The 22,810-nt window shown below is 38.6% G+C and overlaps 1 protein-coding gene across 2 annotated transcripts in view; it reads left to right on the forward strand.

Annotated features, from left to right (window-relative positions):
• Positions 1-22,810, forward strand: part of oaf (out at first) — a 285,677-nt gene that overhangs the window by 250,652 nt on the left and 12,215 nt on the right. For both annotated transcript variants that reach the window (XM_065229389.1, XM_065229382.1), the window contains one exon: positions 5,479-5,662. In XM_065229389.1, coding sequence (XP_065085461.1) covers positions 5,479-5,662 — 184 coding nt within the window. The remainder of the gene's footprint in view (positions 1-5,478; positions 5,663-22,810) is intronic.

Consider the following 22,810-nt stretch of genomic DNA (forward strand, 5'->3'; position numbering starts at 1 on the left):
ATTCGGATTGTGTAAACAGTTTTGGGTTTCTTTCCAATTCCACCTCAAAGTCTTCCTTGCATTCCTCCTTGTGGCTTTGCAGTGCTGGGTAAGATGTGCCAACACGCGATTGGTTGGCAGCCAATCAACGCGAGGATGTGCAAGTTGAGGATTAAGGGCCGTTTCTTCAACTACAGCATCATCAACGTGCAATACCCACACGAAGGGAGACCTGACATCCCGCATCGTGCTCTCTTGCCGTGCGGATCTATTTGCTTTTTGCTTAAGGAAGTGTTACTACTACCTAAAGCTACAACAAATTTAAACAGCACTTTTCAGTGCTCAACCTGTAAAAAATTTCTACCTTGTACAACTCTTATTCCTATTCGATCCTTTTTTGGACCCTACCCGAGGTAATCCTTCTTGGATATCGATTTGGAAAATTCCTCTTCGATCCTTCAGATTCTTATAGTAATCTGCTGGGAAGTCGATTTGGATAAAAAATTTACTGCCGCCATGGCGCCTAAACGCAAAAGAAAAGGGGCAAACTCTTGATCCCCTTTCTGATGAAATTAATTTAAGTACTCATGGATGATGAAAATGGTCCATCATCAAAGAAAAATTCTAGTAAACTTACCCGGCTTAATGCCAAGAAGGAAAAGATTCCCCCTATTGTGATAACCACTTCCGATTTCCATGCTCTTGAACTTCGTCAAAGTTAAGTTTTCACTACAAATTGGACGTCGGGGTGAATGCCGTGTATTGGATGAAACCTTGGACGGATTTAAATGTCTTCTCAAGTATCTTACTGAGAAGCAGCACAAATTTTTTACTTACGACACCAAAACTGAACGTGTGTTCAAGGTTGTCATGAAAGGACTGCCCAGTGGTGAATCCCTGGATCAGATCAAAGATGAACTGGCAAAATTACTTGGAGTTGTGCCACTCCAAGTAATCAAAATGAAAATGAAATCCCGTCCTGGCGATTCGCGCAACGGGATTTCTAATGATTTTTATTTAGTTCACTTCAAGTCTAGTGAACTAAACAACCTTAAGGCCTTAGAAAAAGCTAGCCTTATGCTCCATGTCCGAGTGAAGTGGGAACACTTCAGGAAGACTGGAGGAAATTTCCAAAACCTCACTCAATGCCGTAAGTGCCAGGGATGGGGTCACGGAACAAAAAATTGCTACATGCCAGCAAAATGCATGAATTGTGGTGATTCCTCTCACGCAAAGGACGACTGTCCTGTGAAGGAAGATCCTAAGAAATTTAGGTGTTCAAATTGTGGTGAAAACCTCAAATCCAATTTTTGGGAATGTAAGACTCGCAAAGCGATCCTACAATCTCGTTCTAAGCGCTAAGCGGTAACCAGGTAAGAAACGCTCCACGTTTCCGAACAGGTACAAATTCCTCTGCTGTTAACAACGGTCAGCGAGGAACTTCAAATTTTTCATCTGTACCTACTCCTCTTGCTGCTAAAAATGTTCAGTGAGTTAATGGTGCTACCTATGCAGCTATTGCAGCGGGTAGAAATCAAAATACTAGCCAACGTAATTCTAACGGAAATTTTGACAATTTTGACTTAGGAAGCATTACTGCCCCTAAAATGAATTTTTTACAGAAATCATTAATTGACATGATTTCTGATATGCTTAAATCTAACTCCATGTTTGATGCTATTCAAACTGGGGTAAAATTTGCAAATAATATTGTCATGACTTTAAAATTCAGTAATGGATTTTAAAGCACTAAATATTTTAAATTGGAATTCTCTATCTCTTAAAGATAATGAACACAAACTATTTAACTTTTTGAGAGTTCATAACGTGCATATTGCCGTTATAACTGAAACGTTCCTTAAACCTGACCATAAGGTTAAGAAGGACGCAAATTATTTGATTTATAGAAATGGTCGTCTTGATCGACCCTGTGGTGGCGTTGCCATCATTGTTCATAGACGAATCAAACATAAAATTATTTCTTCATTTGAAACCAAAGTTTTTGAAACTTTGGGAGTTTCTGTAGAAACAAAATTTGGACAACTTACGTTTATAGCTGCCTATTTGCCATTCCAATGCGTAGGCCAGCAAAAGAATTTTCTCAAGGGTGACCTTAGTAAACTTACCCATCGTAGGTCTAAATTCTCCATTATTGGTGATTTTAATGCAAAACACCGCTCATGGAATAATGCTCAAAGCAATTCCAATGGTAATATTCTGTTTGATGATTGTTCTGCAGGTTATTACACTATTCAATATCCAAACAGCCTAACATGCTTTTCTTCTGCAAGAAATCCTTCCACTATTGATTTGGTCTTAACTGATTCATGTCAACTTTATAGCCAATTGGTTACCCATGCTGACTTCGGTTCTGATCACCTTCCAGTAACTTTTGAAATATCCCAAGAAATAATTTCTAATCCCAAAAGCTCTACTTTTAATTACCATAGAGCTGATTGGGAGCAATATCGAACATTTATGGAATATAACTTCGATCCAAACATTCCTTTGCAAACCAAAGATGAAATTAATTATGCTCTTGAATCTCTGACTACTTCTATAGTTGAAGCAAGAGCTGCCTCAGTACCAAAATGCGAGGTTGAATTTGATTCAATTACAATAGACGACGATCTTCAGCTCTTGATCCGTCTTAAAAATGTCCGTAGGAGACAATATCAAAAATCACGCGATCCTGCCATGAAAGTTATCTGGCGGGATTTGCAAAAACAAATTAAAAAGCGATTCTGCCCTGAGGAACATAACTTTTGAAAATAATGTTTCTTAATTAGACCCGAGTTCCAAACCCTTTTGGAAACTCACAAAAATTTTGAAAAAAACCTCAAAAGCCAATTCCAGCGGTTAAAGAAGGTGTTAAAATTTTGATCACAAATTCGGAAAAATCTCAGAAACTTGCTAAGCAATTCGAGAGTTCCCATAATTTCAGTTTGGGTCTTACTAGTCCTATTGAGAATCAGGTTGCTCGGGATTTTCTGAATATTTTCTCTCGGGAAAATATTTTTGATGATTCCTGGGGGACTGATTTGGACGAAGTAAGGTCTATGACTAAAAAGTTTCAAAATATGAAAGCTCCAGATGATGATGGAATTTTCTATATCCTCATCAAAAAACTCCCAGAGAGTACCTTGTCTTTCTTGGTAAAATTATTTAACAGATGTTTCCATTTGGCATACTTTCCTGATAAATGGAAAAATGCAAAAGTTGTTCCAATTTTGAAGCCGGATAAAAATCCAGCTGAAGCTTCTAGCTACCGCCCAATAAGTTTGCTTTCTTCAATAAGTAAACTTTTTGAAAAGATAATTTAGAATAGAATGATGCTTCACATCAATACTAACTCAATTTTTGCAGATGAGCAGTTTGGATTTCGCCATGGGCATTCAACTACTCATCAACTTGTAAGAGTTACCGATTTAATTCGTTCAAACAAATCTGAAGGCCCCTCAACTGGAGTTGCTCTTCTAGACATAGAAAAAGCACTCGACAGTGTTTGGCATGAAGGTATGATTGCTAAATTGAAAAAGTTTAAGTTTAAGTATTATGAAATTAGTTCAAAATTATTTAACTGACAGAACTCTGCAGGTAAATTATCAAAATTCCAAATCTAATCGACTACCTGTTAGAGCAGGAGTTCCTCAGGGTAGCATTCTTGGGCCTATATTGTATAACATTTTCACTTCGGACCTCCCTGATTTGCCTCAGGGTTGCCACAAATCTTTGTTCGCTGATGACACAGGCATTTCCGCTAAAGGAAGAAGTCTTCGTGTTATTTGCAGCAGACTGCAGAAAAGTTTAGATATTTTCTCTTCTTATTTACAAAAATGGAAGATTTCTCCCTACGCTTCCAAAACTCAACTTATAATATTTCCACATAAGCCTAGAGCTTCGTTTTTGAAACCTAGTAGTAGTCACATAGTCACTATGAACGGAGTTCCAATTTCCTGGTCAAACCAAGTGAAATATCTTGGATTAATACTTGACCAAAAATTAACTTTTAAAGATCACATTGGCATTCAAGCCAAATGTAACAAATATGTTCAATGTTTGTATCCTCTTATAAACAGGAAATCCAAACTTTGCTTGACGAATAAACTTCTAATATTTAAACAAGTTTTTAGACCGGCTATGCTTTACGCTGTGCCAATATGGTCTTGTTGTTGCACTACCAGGAAAAAAGCAATTCAAAGGATTCAACGGAAGTTCTGAAGATGATTTTGAAGTTGCCTCCCTGGTACAGTACTACCGAAGTACATAGAATTTCGAATGTTGAGACTTTAGCACAAATGTCCAACAAAATAATTAATAATTTCAGGCAAAAATCGTTGCAATCCTCAATTGCAACGAATAATTCCCTTTATACTTAGATAAGATTTAGTTTTAGTTTTCAGTTTTAGGATATCAATTGTTATACTGACATGCAGGTTTAAAAAAAAACCTGTTTAAAATACTGAATTGCCAAGACAGGAAAAATGTAAAAACACTTAGCTATATATCATAACAATTAAGGCTGGTAAGTTACTGTAGTAACTGGAGCACCTAGGTTAAAATGAAATGTAATTTATTTTGAATTTGGAACAAATAAAGAGTTAAAAAAAATGATCGAATAGATGACGCTACAGACATATTGAATGGCGGTCTAAAAGAAGGGTAAGTTGTTCTGTACGATTCCTCAAGAATACAGATGCAACTTCAGGTCAAATTCTGTCATTATTATTAAGGACTTCATGTTGACATAGTTGATTAACAGATATGTTGTTAGAGACTTCGGGAATGAATGCTAAGAAGTCGCGGTCACGGTCTTTTTCAGAAAATGTGCTCTATACTTCCTGAAATAAATTTGCAAAGAGATTGCAGATTTCAGAAGGATTTTCACCTACATTTTCGTCAGAATACATTCGTGACTTTTTAAATTCGTTTTTTCATAATTGAAAAAGTTCTAAGGACAAGATTTGTCTTCATTTTTGACTTAACGATTATATTTTTCATGTGCAGAGGTAATGGCTGTGTTGAGTTGGTTGCATATGTTATGATAGTGTTGTAAATTAATGAAGGGTGATCCCAAACTTATGATCGGTAGTTTATGTGCCCATTGCAATCAAAATCCACATACATGAAGATTCTTATACTATAAACTTAGAGCATAAAAGTTTCATCATTAAATTCATGCAGGAACTCAAACCATGAACAACGCCCGCTGCATAACCTTCTATTAGTCAGCATAATTACATATAATTCCTCTACATTCGCCATAACAGCAATCTTACCCCCAGCAGCACGAGCCGAGAGCAATATGAGCTCACGTAGCAAATAAACATATCCCATCATGTACCGACGCAAATATTCCCGTCTATGTTTCCAACAAGCAGACATGAGAGCAAACAAATTCACGCGAACCCGCTCCACTATTGTAGTCTGACTCCGAGCCAACATCAGTTCATTATCCTTTTCGGTATTCTTCTTCTTTCCCTTCTCATCATTGCACAGAAAAATCCCAGCACCATCCGGACGCCAGAGGAGGACAAGGGCAAGGAAAACTACACCATGACGGGCTGGGTGGTACTGGACCGGGCGTCGCCCATCTCCCGCCACATACCACCACTGTGTTCAGAGGCCCAGGACTCGACGTACGCGCGGGACGTTGACCTCAAAGCGTGGGCCGAACTGCCAGGTAAGAACTTCCGCCTTGTTTTTCCTCCTAGCCCTTCAGTAGTGTGTGTGTGTTTGTGTGTGATGCAAATTTACAAGGTAAACGCAAAATTCTCTTTGATGGGACCAATTTATCCCGGACACGTTCGCCACCTTTTTTTCTCATTTCCACAGAGCTCCAAGTTTGCGGGTGAATCTGTTGATTCAGCAAAACTTTTCCTCCCTGTGCTTGTTCCTTCGCAGACCCGCAGCCGGGCTTTACTGAGAAATGACACGTGCCACGCGTTACAGATTGGCAGGATTTTGTTATTACCCACGGCGCTTTTTTTTGCGGTGATACCAAATGCGTTGGTTGATAATATCAAACGGCGACGACTTTGTTGTTGGATGACGAACAAGCATTCGCCAGGCGACACATTTTGGAATTGGATTAAGTGTGGCTCAGAGGTGTTGGCTTTGAGATTAGAAAGTTTGACACGAGTTCAGGGAAATTTGCGCCAATTTGCAAAGTTGACGCGTGACGGAAGGTGATTTATTTTTTCTCTTCAGATCAGTTTGTGGGTTAGATTAACTTTCTTTGCAAATTGGTGATTTGGTTGTGTGACGGAATGTCGTGGTTATGATTATAACAAAATATTAGAAATGTTTTTGTAATATATTCATTTCAAATTTTGATCATTTTGATGTTATTTTTAAACTACTTCTTTAAGGTTGGACTCCTTCGCACAGTGCAAAAGGTGAAAACAAACTACCATTATAATGGAGTTTTCTGCCATAGCTTGGGGTGACCATAATTGACGAACCAACGAGCGAGAAAAGTCATGAACTCGGTCAATGGTTCTGCGCCTAATTTGATCACAAACTTCCTTCTACACTAATTTGATTCTTATTACCCTGCTCAACCATCAACGTCATTTTATTTCTGTCCCTCGCTTCCCACCGTCAGTAATAGGTTGTTACACAGAAAGGTCGGTTGTTACCGGGCGTGGGCGCAGCAGGAAACATACAAAACGACACAACATCGATTTCTAATCCCGTTCATAATTGATGAGGTAAACTTTTTTCTAGCCAGTTTGTGTCACACCGGAAAACAGGCACGTAACATTTCGGGATGCATGGTATGTGTAGTTTCGATTAGCTACCGGGCGGGAATGTATTGGGTAAGCGGTTCGATGCCCATAGGGATTCGATAGGAACATTTGTGCTGCCTCCCAGGAAGTCTTCAAATTAAATAGGATACATGATTGATAGCTGAACTTAGCACCGATCCCACTGGGTGAAGCACGTGGAACTACCTTTAGGCAGAAATGGTCCCTCTATTGCAACAAACAAGCCGTATTTCACGAAATGGGACAGCAACGGGACTCGCTCGCTGATGGTGAGACATGACCTTTTCGCCGCTGCTGTAGATTTATGGAAGGCAACCAAACATTTACTTGGCCAAACCGTCTTGCTCGTGATACACAACAGCTCCACTGGCTGACTGTAGGTAAAGGGACGAGGGAGGAAGCCTTTTTCTGGGGATAAAATATGCATGAGACAGTGAAATAAATGCCGCATGCAGACAGAGTAGCAACATCAGCTCCCGACAGGACTAAAGTAAACATCCATCCACGAGTAAAGTTTTGTGGAATACTTACTGGAAATTGTAGCGCAACAAGAGTGATAGGTTGTTTTCAAAAGTTTTGCATTAAAATAGAGGGAAAAAACCCCAGTTGGATGAATGATTTTGACAGAGCGAAGTTTGTTTGGAGGAGTTTGGGAAATTTTTAATGGTAAAATATTGCCTGAGCCGAGTGATGCTTGTTAAGGACAAACTGCGGTACTCGCCGTGGCATGCAACGAAATTTGAATTCAAATTTAACGTGAAGTTTGCTTGCGAAAAGTTGCAATCCCAATTACCTTGAGTGAATAGGCCAGGAACATAGCATTGTAATATGATTTTAAGCATTGAACTAATAACAACGGTATGTAAAGTTGGATAATGCATTTGAGCCTTAATAAATAATAAATAAATGTTGGTCTATGCTTCTGATTTGGTCCCAATCGTTAAGACTCAGATTTGAATTAGAAGGCAAAACAATCAGTTTCAATGAGTGGTTATGATATGCATTTAACAACCATCTGCCTTCACATTCGCTTGCTCGTGAGCATGCTTGGCATGCACAGTTGTACACACCAACTGCTCATTTGTTAATAACTTTTCACACCGTTATTGAAAATTGATTTTCTTTAAAGTTTTGATAGATAAGGATCATAGCTTACGATAGATATGCAAAGAGTAGGTAAATCTTAACATTTGAATCAACACTAATGAATTTTTACACATAAAGTCCGAGATGTGCAGCGAACATTGCTCACTTGATTTTTACAACGCAAAAACAAATACAGTTTATTACTAGAATTAAAATCTACTTTTTCTTACATACCTACTACAAACTCTAACTTTATTCTATCTACTGCTTCAAACAGAACTATTTTTTGTCAATTGTGTGCAAAGTTATTAGCAAATGAGCAGTTCGTGACCAAAACTGTGTATGCCAAGCATGCTCGTGAAAGGCTGAACTTTTAGATATGAAATTCACTCTATTTCTAAACAATTCAAATTTGAGTGGAATCTACTCATATCGATCAAAAGTAGGGCTACTTAAAATTGAGTAATCAAAGTTTGAACTGACAAGATGACAAATGAACAACTTCTTTAGGATTCAGGTCGATGTTGTCTATTCGTCATCTTGTCAGTCCCAACTTTGTTTACTCAATTTACAAATTTGGGACCAGTGATGGCATAATCCTCACTCAAATGATTTTGTTTCGCTCTCAAGAACTCCCAATATCACGCGAGATACTGGAATAAAATATCAAGCATGATATTGATTTAACAAGCTCCTTTGATATTGCGAGACAATTCAGAATATGTAAAATTGTAGCTACGAGTTGACTTACCACCACAATGATTCCGTAGCACATCGTATTCCTATAAAGAGAAAGCATAGCTTGCTATCTCTCTTTACTCTTCACAGAAGACAGACACGAAGTTACTGCTACCAGCAGTGATGGAAGTTTCGGTTCGTGTTCGGGTGTACATCATAAATCTTGAAGCTCAAACTCACCCCAGTTTGGTGAGAATTGTAGCTGGTGAGTTTTGTTAGCATGATATCAGAGCAACCGTATCACAGCTTTTAATTTCATCCGATATTGTCTGCTTGATGATTTTTGTTTACGATACTCAAATGAGATTATTCTCATTGGTGAGATTTGATCTTTTGATATTTTCCCAACACTGGTTGGGACTGACAATCTACTTTTGACGGATATGAGTAGATCCAATTTGGGTTGTTTAGAAATAGCGTAAAAGTCACTGACTGCAGGGCACTCACCCAGTTACGCAGCCCACAAGTTTGTTCTCTCGTGTTGTTACCTAGTCTTTGTTTTCATTGACTGAGCATCACAATCCTTGCGTGTGATGATAAATGATAAAAACAGACACTGCTCTAGCTTTCAGCAATGGCATCATTCTAGTTCAGTTTTAATCATCATTATGAATTTCAGCCCTGGTTGAATGAGAAAGAAACAAAATGCAGCTTGAAACATGTTCATCGAAAATAGATATAGCCATTTAAAAAAGCAAGTTTTGAAAGGTTGGACAGCACTAGCGTGCACAGGAATCTTGTTAAGGAGGGGCATTTTTTTTCTATGGTGCATTTAATCTGGGGATGGGGAGCACTTCAAAGTGCGTGGTGGATGGTGCTGTAAATCAACCACTGTTTCCCTACTGTTCAATTTAGCTAATTTTATTAATTTTTTGCTCCGGCGGTGGTTCATCTTCTGCAATGCAAACTGCTTTCAGCCAAAGGAATTGGAATTTTAATTCCATCGACGATGTCTAGGATGGTCAGTTCGTCAAATGGTTGCATTAATAACCGGAATGATACAAATGTTGTTGCCTTGGTGGTTGGATTCAGCTGAAGTCACATCAGATGGTGGTGATAGCACCGACAAACCGACATAAATGACCAATAAGAATCGCGTTCTCCTTTCGCATGCACACTGCGTCGACACGTACAAGGTTCAAACAGTGCGCATAGCAGTGAACAAACAGTAGCGGAAATGCTCCTATAGTTGCGGTACGTTAGAAGCGTTAGGTTCCTATAGTTGTGCATGGAGACTCAATACACAACTATAGGAACCTAACGCTTCTAACGTACCGCAACTATAGGAGTGTTTACCCTATATTGCTCTTGTTCAATCCAATCTTGATTAGTGGAGTTGAGTACTTGGCACTGATGAAGTCTGCCAGTAGTAGACGAAATACGCGTATCTGTCAAAAGATAAACAATTATAACGGAATTAAAAGGAAATAAACCAGCACACTCAAAGCTCTTCATAAAAGTATATTGCTGTTTTTGTCCTTGCACTTGGCTTGTACTCCAGCAGTGCTCCCAGCCATTGTGCTGGCACTGTCAAAACATATTGCCATAAACTGCTCCCAAGAAATCTGCATCGCTCTCAGGACCTCAGAAATGGTATTGAAGATGGTCGTCGCGACTGTTTTCAACACCCGTCTCACACCCACAAATGTTTCCGTCTCATCTGCAATGATTACCACAGGTTTTCCTCGCAAGGTTTTCGCAATGTTCCGTAACATTACATTGTGCAACGGCGTAATCATGTCATTTTGAATACGGTTACTTGTGTACTGGAAATTTTTAGCACCCTTCGCCAAGTGTTTTCCAGCATAGGATCGTAGTTAGCCACCAACTGGGAGGCACACTTTCCCAGAATGTTCATGAAGTGGTCGGCCATCTTTGCAAAGTATGCTAGATGAAACGTTCCATCTCGATGAACATTTCAAATGGTCCTATCTGCTTTGATCGATTCTCTTCATCGACTTTCTCTTTTCATAGCCCCTAACAGATTTCGCGTTAATTCTACCACATAGTTTGATAAAGGAGGTTCTTATCTATAGACACGCTATAGCGTCCAAAACGTCAAATACAACAGATAAAGGTTTTGCAGCTGAGTTATTGATGAAAGAGAAAGTCGATGAAGAGAATCGATCAATGCAGATAGGACCTTTTGAAATGTTTATCTAGCCATTATATAGCGATTTTGTAGCCGCTTTGCCTTATACCCCATACAGGCTATGGCCAAAGATGAATGCTAAGATGAAACTGTCGGAAGAAAAACTTTCTATTTTAGTGTCCTCTTTCACGGTCCCTTTCATCCAATGAATACCCCCCGTATTCAAGGTAATTTTGTGGTTTTGCTGCCCCCTCGGTAAAGATGAAATTTTGCGCTCATTTTGATCAAAACAATCACACCAAAATCAGAGATGTCCCATCTTTAAATTACTCGATTAACAACTAATCGATTTTTTTTTGTTCGCTGTGCTTTAATTTTTCCACCAATGAGAGTGCATCACATGTTTGAAACGATCGGTGATGATCCTCTGGAGATGTTAATGCTTTCATCAAATATTTTACTTTTCGGTGCGTTAATCGATTAATCGATTATTCAAATGAAAATTTGCCATCACTAGATGAATGTGAAACGTCATTTCAAATATAAGGACCGTTCATAAATAATGATTCAATTTGAAAGGGACTGATGCTAATCACAAATTACGTCCCTATGGTAACTGAAATAAATACGAGTGTTCACCGGTTGCTATGGCTTATATTATGTCTTGCAATGAGAACTTATACATATAGTTTTCACTGGAAATACTATATGTGAGTGCTCATTGCAAGACAGTCTATATTACATGATATAAGTCATAGTCTGTACGGGGTATTATATGCTGTTGTAGTTTTGACCTAAATGTCATATTAGATGATTAAAAAGGTTTAAAAAATAAATAAGATTGGAACAAAAGCGCACAAAACTATTTTGTCAACCGATTACAGGATTGTTAACGGAATGACGACTTGAGCAAAGGATTGAGCATGTCAACACTGCCACAAAGTACCGCCAGTCGGGGTGACAGGAAATAATGCCGAACATTCAACATGTTTTAAAGATGATATAAAGAACAATCCTGAACTTATTGCAATGCACAAAATAGCTGTAACTTTTTAACCACGGTGACAAATGACTTGAAATTTTCTAAGAAGATTCTCAGACAAATTTTTAGTAAGACAACAGTAGACCAAGGTTCAATGGCAAACTAATACCCACTTTTCAATTAAGGAATCTAAAAGCTGACTTTAAACTTTGAACAGCTGTGAAAAAGTCCATCCTCAGAATTCCTTGAGGTTCTTTTCAAAACTTATAGAACTCTATGAGCTCTTTTTAGATACTTCCAAGGTTGCAAAGACTCATTTCAGCTAAAACAATGTTTTTCTAAATTATGAAATAATTAGATGCCATGATCAAATTTTGAATTGGTAGGATACAAGAAGAGGTTGCAAAGAATGTGTTTGACATATTAAACCTGTTTATTTCACTTCATGAGAGTCACAATCAGCGATTTTTCACAAACTCACTCACTCACTCACTCACTCACTCACTCACTCAGCGATCAGCAAATCGCTGATTGTGACTCATAGAAAGCAAAATTTACAGGTTTTATGTTTCCAACGCATACTTTGTAACCTCTTCTTGTAAGTTACAAGTAAAACATGCCATCATACCATCTTTTGGTTTTATTATTCCGAAAAACATTATTTTAGCTGAAATGAGTCTTTGCAACCTTGGATACTTCTCAATCTAAAATTATTTTTAGAACTTTTACTCACAACACCTTAGAACTAACATTCTCCAAGAGTTTCAGTAGAATTTCCTCAGTATTTACCAGAAATTATTCCCAGAATGAGCTAGAAATTATCGGTACTCCGTGGAGGCGAACCAGCCCAAGGCTGAAAGCCTCCCTAATAAAGATAAATTAATTAATTAATTAATCGGTACTCCCTTGAAATTTTCCTCAAAATCCCTTTGCATTTCACTCAAAATTTAATTTTCTCGGTATTATTTTTGGAATTATCTTGGAACTATCTGCAGGATTCACTGAAAAAATTGGAATACTCTCCAGAAACCCTTTGGAACTGTCCTCAGAATTCAATATCCTTGACGTTCTTTTCGGATTTTTTTAGAACTCTCCTAAGAGCTCTTTTGACCAGAATGAGCTAGACATTATCTTCGAAATTCGCTTGAAATTTTGCTTAAAATCCTTTTGGAATTTCACTCAAACACTGATTTTCTCGGTATTCTTTTCAATATTTTCTTGGAACTATCTGCAGGATGCTCTAGAAATTATCCGCAGAATTTTCTTTGAATTCTCCCCATAAATATTTTGGAACTGTCCTAAAAATTCAATATCCTTGAGGTTGTTTTCGGAATATTTTTGAACTTCTTTTTTTCAGAACACCTTGGAACTGAAATTCCCCTAATGTTTCAGAAGAATTTCCTCTGTATTCTCCAGAAATTCTTTCCAGAATGAGCTTGAAATTACCCTCGGAATTTCCTTGAAATTTTCCTTGAAATTTTCCTCAACATCCCTTTGGAATTTCATTCAAAATTTGATTCTCTCGGTATTCTTTTCAAAATTATCATGGAACTATCTGCAGGATTTACTAGAAATTATTCGCAGAATTTTCATGAAATCATCCCCAGAAATCTTTTCTTTTGAAACTGTTCTCAAAATTCAATACCCTTGAGGTTCTTCTCGGAAATGTTCAATAAAGCTAATCACTTCATTCACCAGAACTGTGCAATTTTAATATAAGGAATTTTCAATTCAGCTTGCCCCTCCATGCAGCAGATTGTGGCAAATCTTACACTAGAAATTTTCAATAATAACTTGTCCTCGGGTAATTTTAAACCAGAAAATTTCAATTGACCAGAACGATGCAACTTTTCCACCGTTAATGTTCAATGAAAAATTGCTTCTTAAATCTTCTGATTGATGCAGATTTCCTTTTTCCATTTTCCACCAGACATTTTCAATATAGGTTGCTTCTTCTATCATCAGAATGTTGCAGGTTTTCCACTAAATCAAGATTTTTCATCATAAATCAACAGTAATGCAGTTTCTCTCTAATCATCAGAATGGTGCAAATTTTACACCAGGAAAAAAATATTAAAAATTGTTTCTCTATTCAGCTAAAGGATGCAAAATTAAGACCAAAAATTTTCCGAAAAGCTTGCCCGTCCTTTCACCAGAACGGTGCAGATTTTCCTCCAGAAATTGTCAATGTAACTTAATTTTAAATAAAGCTTGTGCCTTCATTTACATATCAGTGCAAGTTTTCCACCAGAACTATTTTGTTCATTTCATTTATCAGAGCGATGCAAAGTTTGCACCAGAAATTTTCAATAAAGCATGCTCCTACGATCACCAGAACGGTGCACCAAAACTTGTCAGTGAAGTTTGTTTCACCATGCACCTTTGTGGTGCAATTTTCAGGCTTTGCCTCTTCATGCACCAAAATGGTGCAAATTTTTAACCGTAAATTTCCAATGAAGCTTGCATTCATCAGAACGATGCAAATTATGCACCAGAAAAATGAGTAAACCTTGCTTCTACATTCATCACAGTGCTGCAAACTTTCCACCAGAAATTTTCAGTGAAATGTGAACCTCCAAATTCTAAGCGTGATTCAATTTTTCCACCAGAGTTATTCATTTTGATTAGTCCCTCTATGCACCACTTTGATGATATTTTTGCACCAGAAAGATTCAATAAAAAGCTTTTTTTTCGATTTACCATCACGAAGGTAAATTTTTTCAACCTTAAATTTACCCTCTTCTTTTAACCCTGCATGAACCACCTTGAAAAAAAAAATTTCAATAGAAATTTTTGACCAAGAAATTACATTGAAGTTTTTCCCTTCATGCACCTTTGTGGTGCAATTTTCAGGCACCATCGCAAAGGAATTGACGCAATAAAAGGTTTCCAGTACCATTATATTATGAAATGATTTTATTTTACCTTCAAATCAAGTTATCAAGAAAGTTATTTTGTATCATGATTTTGTAAACGTGGAAATAAAAACCTTATTTATGAAAGGTGGGGCAATTGCCCCCACCTTGCCCCACCCTGTGCACGCCAGTGTTGGACAGGCTTGCCCTAGACTGAGAAAGCTTCAGGGACAGAAAAAAAAATAAATCTTTCCACATATCAGTCGAACAAGCTAACACATACATAAATAAATAGGGAGCCCCCTCTATCCCAGTCCCCCCCTGGAGCCACCAGTGATCGTACTATAAGTCAGTCTCTCAATTTTGTTTCGCTTCATTAGGAAAAAAAATATACTACATGCCAGCGGCAGTCAATGTATATTGACAACTGATTCCTGGAACCTTCCTATGTTTCTTTCGATAAAAATAAAACAGGAAGCCATTCCCTGTGACTTGTGATTTTTGTCCGGTATCAAACGACAGAAGCGAAAAAAAAACAGAACTACTCCTTGTTCTTCATCAACGTCCAAGAATTCCGAAGCATACACCTTCACAAAGTACTTCCGAAACAAGTGTACGAAAACTGAAATGGAAGCAAAAACGAATGTAGTGTGCCAGAAATTGATCACGATATGATTGAACTTGAAGCTCCCAGCGAATGCCGTAGCTGGCTGTGTGACATTCTGCTAAGAGTGGGTCGAATTGTGTGGAACAATTCGATGAGAAATTGTTCAATGTATCCTTAGGATCCGATCCCTTCCCTTTCGTGCTTAGTTGTACCACACATCGAGAGGAAGAGGTATGTATTTCGATGTCCAATAGAGCAATATGAGTTCGAATTGCAGCAGAAAAAATAGAATTGCTTCCAGCCATAACGGAATGGGATTTTATTTAGTTTATAGCTCCAGACTGCGGAATTGCTTGCTATTGCGGAAAATGAACTTCCCCCGGGAAGATATTCCCCTCTCGCTCACTCCGCATGTTTGTAGGTACAACTACCTATTGGAAGCGCGAGGGTGATTGAGTACCTATTTCTTCCTTCCGGGCGAAATGATTCGCTGGTTTGTTGGGATATATTCGAGAAGCAAAGCTTAGGGAGGGTGGATGTCTCATAAGCTTATAAACACTTGCACGACAATGCGGTGAGTCCTGAATGCGGTTAGAAGGCTCCGATTCTATACTGGACTGTTATTAGGAAAATCTTGAAATTATGGTTTAATTTTTAGGCCCCGTTAAATTTTATAGATAAATTCTAATATAAATGTATTTTTAAAACCTAGATCTTACTTCAGCTAATCAGGTTTGTATTACTTCATGCGTGAAGTTAACGATTTACATAGTTGGAGATGCTTAACGTCCAATATCAGACTTAAAGTGGTCATTTGATAGATGAGGATATGAATAGAGTTGATAGTTCCGTTAGCAATGTGCAAATTTTATATAGAGAGAAGAAAGCGAGCTAACGTCAATTTTGAGGAAGGCACAAACTGGATTGATCATCTCCTTTACCAAACTCTCCTGTTACCCCTCCCTAGAATCAGAAATCATTAAAAGACATGATTACTGATCTGCTAAAAACTAACTCCATGCAGGGTGCCTTCAATTCATATTTACTAAAAAAATGTTTTATGAAAACATGGAATAATAAGATATTATTTTATTTGTGAAAGTAACAAGATAAAATTGTGAAGTTTGTATTTGACACATGAACTTAAAAAACATGAAGTAGCTTAAAAGGAACACTAAAAACTTCAAGAAAGTCCAAAGAACTTCAAGGAAGTCCAAAAAACTTCAAGAACTTCCAAAGTCCAGAGAAAATTTCAAAAGTTTAGAGGTCTTTATGAAAGTCACGTAAGCTTTAATAAAATTCTGAGAACTTCAAGGAAAATATGGAATCTCATGGGCTACTTTATGAACACCTGGGAAATTTGCAGTATCTCTATAGAAGTTCTGAGAGCTTAGGGAAATTTCGAGAACTCTAGGCAAACTGTGAGAGCTTAAGAAATCACTCTTAATATTCTCCACACGGAGATGAAAAACTACCCAAAATTAAGTACTTTTCCCTCAATTCCGGGGTTCAGCCCAATAACCCAAATTTGAGTAAATCGCATAAAGTAGTTTCCATTTAACAACAGCAAAAAAATTACCTACTCTTAAGTATATTGTACCCAAAATTAAGTTTAATTCACGTAAATTTGAGAATATGCAATTTACTCAAAAGTAACTTATTGGGCTGAACTATATCGTTGGGTCGAATCTCTCGTTCCTTTTTTGACAACAATAACGAGTGCAAGTGAGAGGCTGAAGTCAATATTAAGTAAAAAGAACTCAAATTTTGGGTAGTATTTTTTCTCCGTGCAGAATCTTTCTTTGGTCCTTTTGATAGATGAAACAACCTGAAGTAGCAAGCCACGCTAATTAGTTTATAATTAATAAACCTTTCTTGAACATTCACTACGACCAAGCAGACGCGTTTCCCTGACTCTATCAGGTTATGGGTCCAGGCGTTATCAAGTCTGCATTGGAAGTTCGCAAGAGCAAAAAAAATTTTTTACGGAAGAAGAAAAATTCTAAAAACTGAAAATGGAGAAAATCGGCGTTGAGAAATTGAACGATTCGAATTACTCGGACTGGAAGTTTAATGTGGAGTTATTGCAGATGTAAGTGCAGCTTTGGAAGTTCATCGATCTCGGAGTACGGCCAGCGGCACAAGCACAAACGAAAGGGCTCCAGGCAACACAGCGGTGTGTTAAAAGATTGGGACGAAGGTGACAAGCAAGCGAGAGACACGATTGGGCTTCTTGTAGAACCAACTCAATACTGTTTGATCAAGAAAACGAAGTCTACGAAGGAAGCTTGGGAATCAACGAACAACGATGATCCTAAAAAAAAAAGATGATGCGCATGGAGCATGTCGATGGTGAAGATATTGGAGCATATGTCAGCCGGATGGAAAGTTTGTTTGAGAAAATCGCTATCGCTGGTCAATAGCTCGACAATGATCTACAGGTGAATTTGGTGCTCAGTAGTCTTCCTGATTCTTTCTCCACGCTGGTCACCGCGCTTGAGGGACTACCGGACGACGGTTTGATCCAGGAATTTGTTCGTGGCAAACTTGTGGATGAAGTAGCTCGGCGGAAATCCATGGGATGTTTGGAAGCGGTGCTTGGGATGGAATATCATAAAAAAGAAGGGTCTGTGCCTAGGGGCATGAACGGAAGCTTGACGTAGGAACGCTAGTGGACGGAATAAATATGAAGAGAATTTAGTTCTTTTAATTGATCAATTATCTACTATTTCAACTCTTTCCGTTTTTGAATTGTAGGCGTACCAAATTTGTAGTAATTTTTTTCAAAGAGAAAGTTGATTAAGAGAATCAATCAAAATCACTTGCACCCCTGCTTCCAAGTTTGGTTACAAGATAACAACTCTGGAGAGCATTTTGTATGGTCATTGGGGGCTTGTGGTTCTGAATATCGACAAACAAGCAAAGATAAATTCTATTCCAACTCTTTACTGATGTAAGCTAGATGGCAGGACATCCATGGCCACTTACCCTTGGCGTGTTTAGTGTAGGTGACAGCATCACAGACCTCATTTTCCAGGAACACCTTCAGCACACCTCGTAGATCAGACCGGAGATACGTTTGACACCACCACGGCGAGCCAGACGACCGATGGCGGTTATCTCGAAGAACTTTGCGATGACGCTTGGCGCCTCCTTTACCAGACCTTTTCCTCCTTTGCCACGACCAGTCAATTGTTGCTTGTTAGGTGTGAAGGAGTGGACTAGTCACCACCTTCCTACAGCTGCTATTGCTGTTCACGACGCCGTCCGAAGCGAAAATGAGCTAATGCCTTTTTGACTTTGACTTTAAATGATATTTATTTCTTGTATTGTGTGGTTTACATGTATTACTTATCAAGTGACACAGATGCGTCTTTTCAGCTTTAGTTCCTTTTCAATTTAAATTATTATTAATTATAGTTCCTAGTCCTATCAGGACTGTTTAAAGAATGACCACCTTGGTGGGATTAGTTTGTTTTAAATTTGAAAAAGGAGACTACTTATAACTACTATTTACAACTATAACTAACCTACAACTACTATATACACCTAATCTACTATATACAAATTGCTTATCAAAGCATGTTCTGATAAATTACATTTTTGTGTAAATTTAGTCTTAATTTCGTTAATTCTGTAATCTATTTTGGCAATGCCTGCCTCTTTGTGTAAATTTGTTATTCTAGTGTCGAAAGGACGATCAAGTACCATCCTCAGCACTCTATTCTGAGCGACCTGGATTTTGTTCCTGTGAGTCTGTGCACATGATTCCCACACCGGAGCTGCGTAGAGGATCGCAGGTGCTATGATTTGTTTGTAGACAGCCAGTTTGTTCACCCTTGAGAGGCGGGATCTGCGGCAAATCAGCGGATACAGACACCTAACCAAGGCACAACACTTGACTACACGCAACCGTCTCCGAGGGGAGGAATGTCGGAAGTGTGAATGCTCTAAAGCAAGGGGCCCAACAGACTGCCTTGCGGGACTCCTGCTGGGATGGAAAACGTGTCGGAAAGACAACCATTCAACGATACCTTAAACGACCTTTGCTGGAGGTAGTTACGGGTGATTTTAACCAGATATAATAGAAAGTTGTAGTTACAAAGCTTGTACACAAGCCCATTGTGCCAGACATTATCAAACGCTTTCTCAACGTCTAACAATGCCATGGCTGTGGACTTGGATATAGCTTTGTTACTTCGGATGTTATTCATCACCTGCACTAGCTGGTGATTGGTGGAGTGCCCCTTTCTGAACCCAAACTGTTCCGGAAGGAGAATGCTATTTTCCTCGACAAACTTGAGCAAACAATTGAGAATGAGTTTCTCGAACAATTTGCTCAGCGCTGAAAGGAGGCTCGTTGGTCTGCAGCTTGAAGCTAACGTTGGGTCCTTCCCGGGTTTGCGGATAGGTATGATTTTCGCTGTCTTCCAGATACTTGGAAAGTAGTGCAGTTCCAAGCATCTGTTGAAGACAGCAGCCAGCAGAGAGTGAACCTTCATGCTGAGATTTTTCAACACTAGGTTGAATATTCCGTCAAACCCGGGGGCCTTCATGTTTTTGGTGCATTTCAGCGCTGAGCAAATCTGTTCCACTGTGATTCTATCCTCCGGAGGGATGGCACAAGGGGAGGAATCAAGGTTGAGTACGCATTGCTCAACCTGAACTTCGAGCGGACTTTGGATGTTGGAGCCAAGCAAGTGCGATTTGGCAATATGCTCACCAATCGCATTTGCTTTCTCCTGAGGGGTGATTATGAGCCGATCGTCATCATTTTCATCTTTTAGTGGCGGAATGGGTTTAGGGTGCGTCTTTAAGACCTTGGCAACTTTCCAGAATGGTCTGGAGCGGTCGTCCAGATTCTGGACAAGCCGCCCGAAACTTTCGTTCCGGAGTGAGACCATTCTGGAAGCAATCTCCTTGTTCAGATTGGCCATTTCACGTTTCCTCGCTAGATCTCCAGTCCTCTGATACTGGCGTCTACGAACATTTCTCAGGCGAATTAAGAGTTGGGTGTGGGAATCAATGGCAATAAACTTACCCCTCACAGGAACTCGTCGGACGCACGCCTCGTCAGCCACGGTTATGGCTTGGTGGAGTACTTTTCTTTCAGATGAGCGTGTAGATCAGTGCAGTGATATATTTACCATTCCAATTATTAATTTCACCAAGTCTACCGACTTTCTGTTCCGTTCCTTCAAATCGCTTTCTGGTTGGCACGGTACGATCTAGGTGGCTTCTGCTGACCATTGCTCTGCGGGTTTCGACGGCATCGTTTTCGCGTCGATGTCCGTAATCGATAAGAAGAAATAACCTTTTCGGTTAGATAATGGGCGCCTTTGTATACCAACAGTGTCAGAAGGAAGCGCCTGAGTATCGGCACCAATTCCACAAAGTGACCACCAAGTGCCACCATCTCGCTACAACAAACCTGAAAGTGGTACATCCATTGCTACAACCTGCAACAGATCAACCAATCAAATCACCATGTTGCCACCATGTTGCCAAAGTGTATGGTTTAAATTTGGAAAATACCGTGTTGAAAGTTGGTCAATCCATTTGAAAAATTATGATATTCAAAAACTTAAGCACATTCTTAAGTCATCCTTTTTTTTAGCAACTCGCTAATTTAGATCAGAAAAACATCAGCAAATGCTGATCTTTTAAAACTTCTTGGCGGTCTAGGGAACATATCTGAAAGAATATCCTGTTACTTATGCAACGTTTCCTGAACAGCTACAAAATTTCCTTAAAATTTTAGAAAATTTACTCAAATTTCAAAGTACCTTGAAATTAAACGATGGTCCAAAATCTTCATCTTCAGGAAGTTCATTGAGATTTTTAAGATCTCTGACAAACTGCTATGAAGTTCCCTAAACTGAAACGAAGATCCCTGAAGTCTTCTTTCTTAGGAAAATCCCTGAACTTTTTCAAAATGCCCTGTGCTTCTATGAAGTTATACGCAGTTCCTCGAATTATTACGCAGTCCACCAAACTTCATCAAAGCTTGCTTCACGTCTATGTATCTCGTTGATTTTCCGCAAAGTTCGAGCACGAAATTTCTTGAATTTGAGCGGAATTCTCTGAACTATTTAAAGTCCATGAGGTTTCATCAAAGCTCTGAAGTTATAAAAAGGTCCCTGAATAATAAACCATGGCTTCTTAAGAGCTACTCTGCCCTTAAGACTTTTCTTATGAAGACGATTTCGTACGGATTGTGATGTCAGTTGAATTGAAAACTCGCTTTCAATCTGTTTCTCAATTTTCGGAGCTGATAGTCCCCGGTCCAGCTCCGCCTTCTTCACGATAGCTCTGTCAATTCGGCCAGTTGACCTTGAAGGACGCCCCGACCGCTTAGCTGGTGAGATAGAACCACGCTTTTTGTACAACTGCACAATTCTAGCGACCGTATCTTTGTGAAACTGGACAATATCGGCAATATAACGGTAGCTTTTGCCAGTTTTGTGATGTTCAATAATCAAATTTCGAATACTGATCGAAATTTGGTCTTTTTGGGCGTTTTGAAACAAATAACTTCCAATTTTGAACACAAAACTGAAATTTTGAGCACGAAAACTTCAAGAGTACTAAATGACAGATAGACACAATGTTTACATTGGATAAAGTTGCAGTATACACACTAAAACTCTGATAAACACACTTAAATCATAGTATCCGTTTGGGGGTGGATAAACTTTTTTTGCGTAATTTTTTACCATTTTTCATAATTTATCACATGAAATCTCAAGAAAAGATATAAACGCTGTATTTTCAATGACAATGTGATAAATAAACATAAATTGATGAATCATGGAGGAACGCTCATAAAATTAAACTGATATTCACCAGAAAAACAAAAAAAAATGTTAATTGGTAGGGGGGTGGATAAACTTTTTTTGCATACTGTAGGTGCATTGTCAGACAGCACCAGCAAATCAACAGAGGAGGTGGTAGAGGTGCTGCAGGCGATAATAAACGAGCCCTCAGGAGGTCGATAAAGCATGCAAAAACGAACATCAGCATCCTCGGCAGAAAGGGTTTGCGGATCTGTCGAGATTCGATGCGTTGCATGCACACAAAAAATATAGGAAATCGATTTAGATCTCCATTGTAATATTTGTTTAGTCCTTTGGCTCTGCAGAACTTTCAAAGATATTAAGCCTACTAAATAAACATTTTGGAAAACAAGGTTTTCGATTCAGATACTACTGACCGTTGAGTGTGACAAATATGTTGGATTCATCCCAAAATTTACAATCCAGTTTTCTTATTTCTCATCATATTTTCAGGTTGACTACTACTTGGGACGAACACACCATGCTTTTTGTCTAAATATATTTGAACAGTTCTCAAATTTGAGTACATGTTTGAATAAACTAGTGATGTCGACTACAGCTTGAAAGGATGAAAATACTGATGGATGAAGTCACACGAATCAACTTCAACAACGAAATTTTTTTTAAAGGGCCCTCCGAACTATTGGTTCTCTGCCAGCTGCAAAATACCTATCAATTTGATCCACCAAGATCAATCGGATCCAAATCAGGCTGATCAATATCCCAAAATTTGAGCTAATTTGGTGGCGAACTGATTCTGCACTGGCTCTTTGAAGTTTATATGGGAATTACTATAAGAAAAGTGTATTTTTTGTCCTCATCGTTCTAGCCCTGCACCATAATGATTTACGGAAAAGTTGTCCAT

This window comes from Ochlerotatus camptorhynchus, unplaced genomic scaffold, assembly GCF_037179485.1.
Source record: "Ochlerotatus camptorhynchus isolate MF236.1 unplaced genomic scaffold, CSIRO-AGI_Acam_v1.1 ptg000024l, whole genome shotgun sequence".
NCBI lineage: Eukaryota > Metazoa > Arthropoda > Insecta > Diptera > Culicidae > Ochlerotatus > Ochlerotatus camptorhynchus.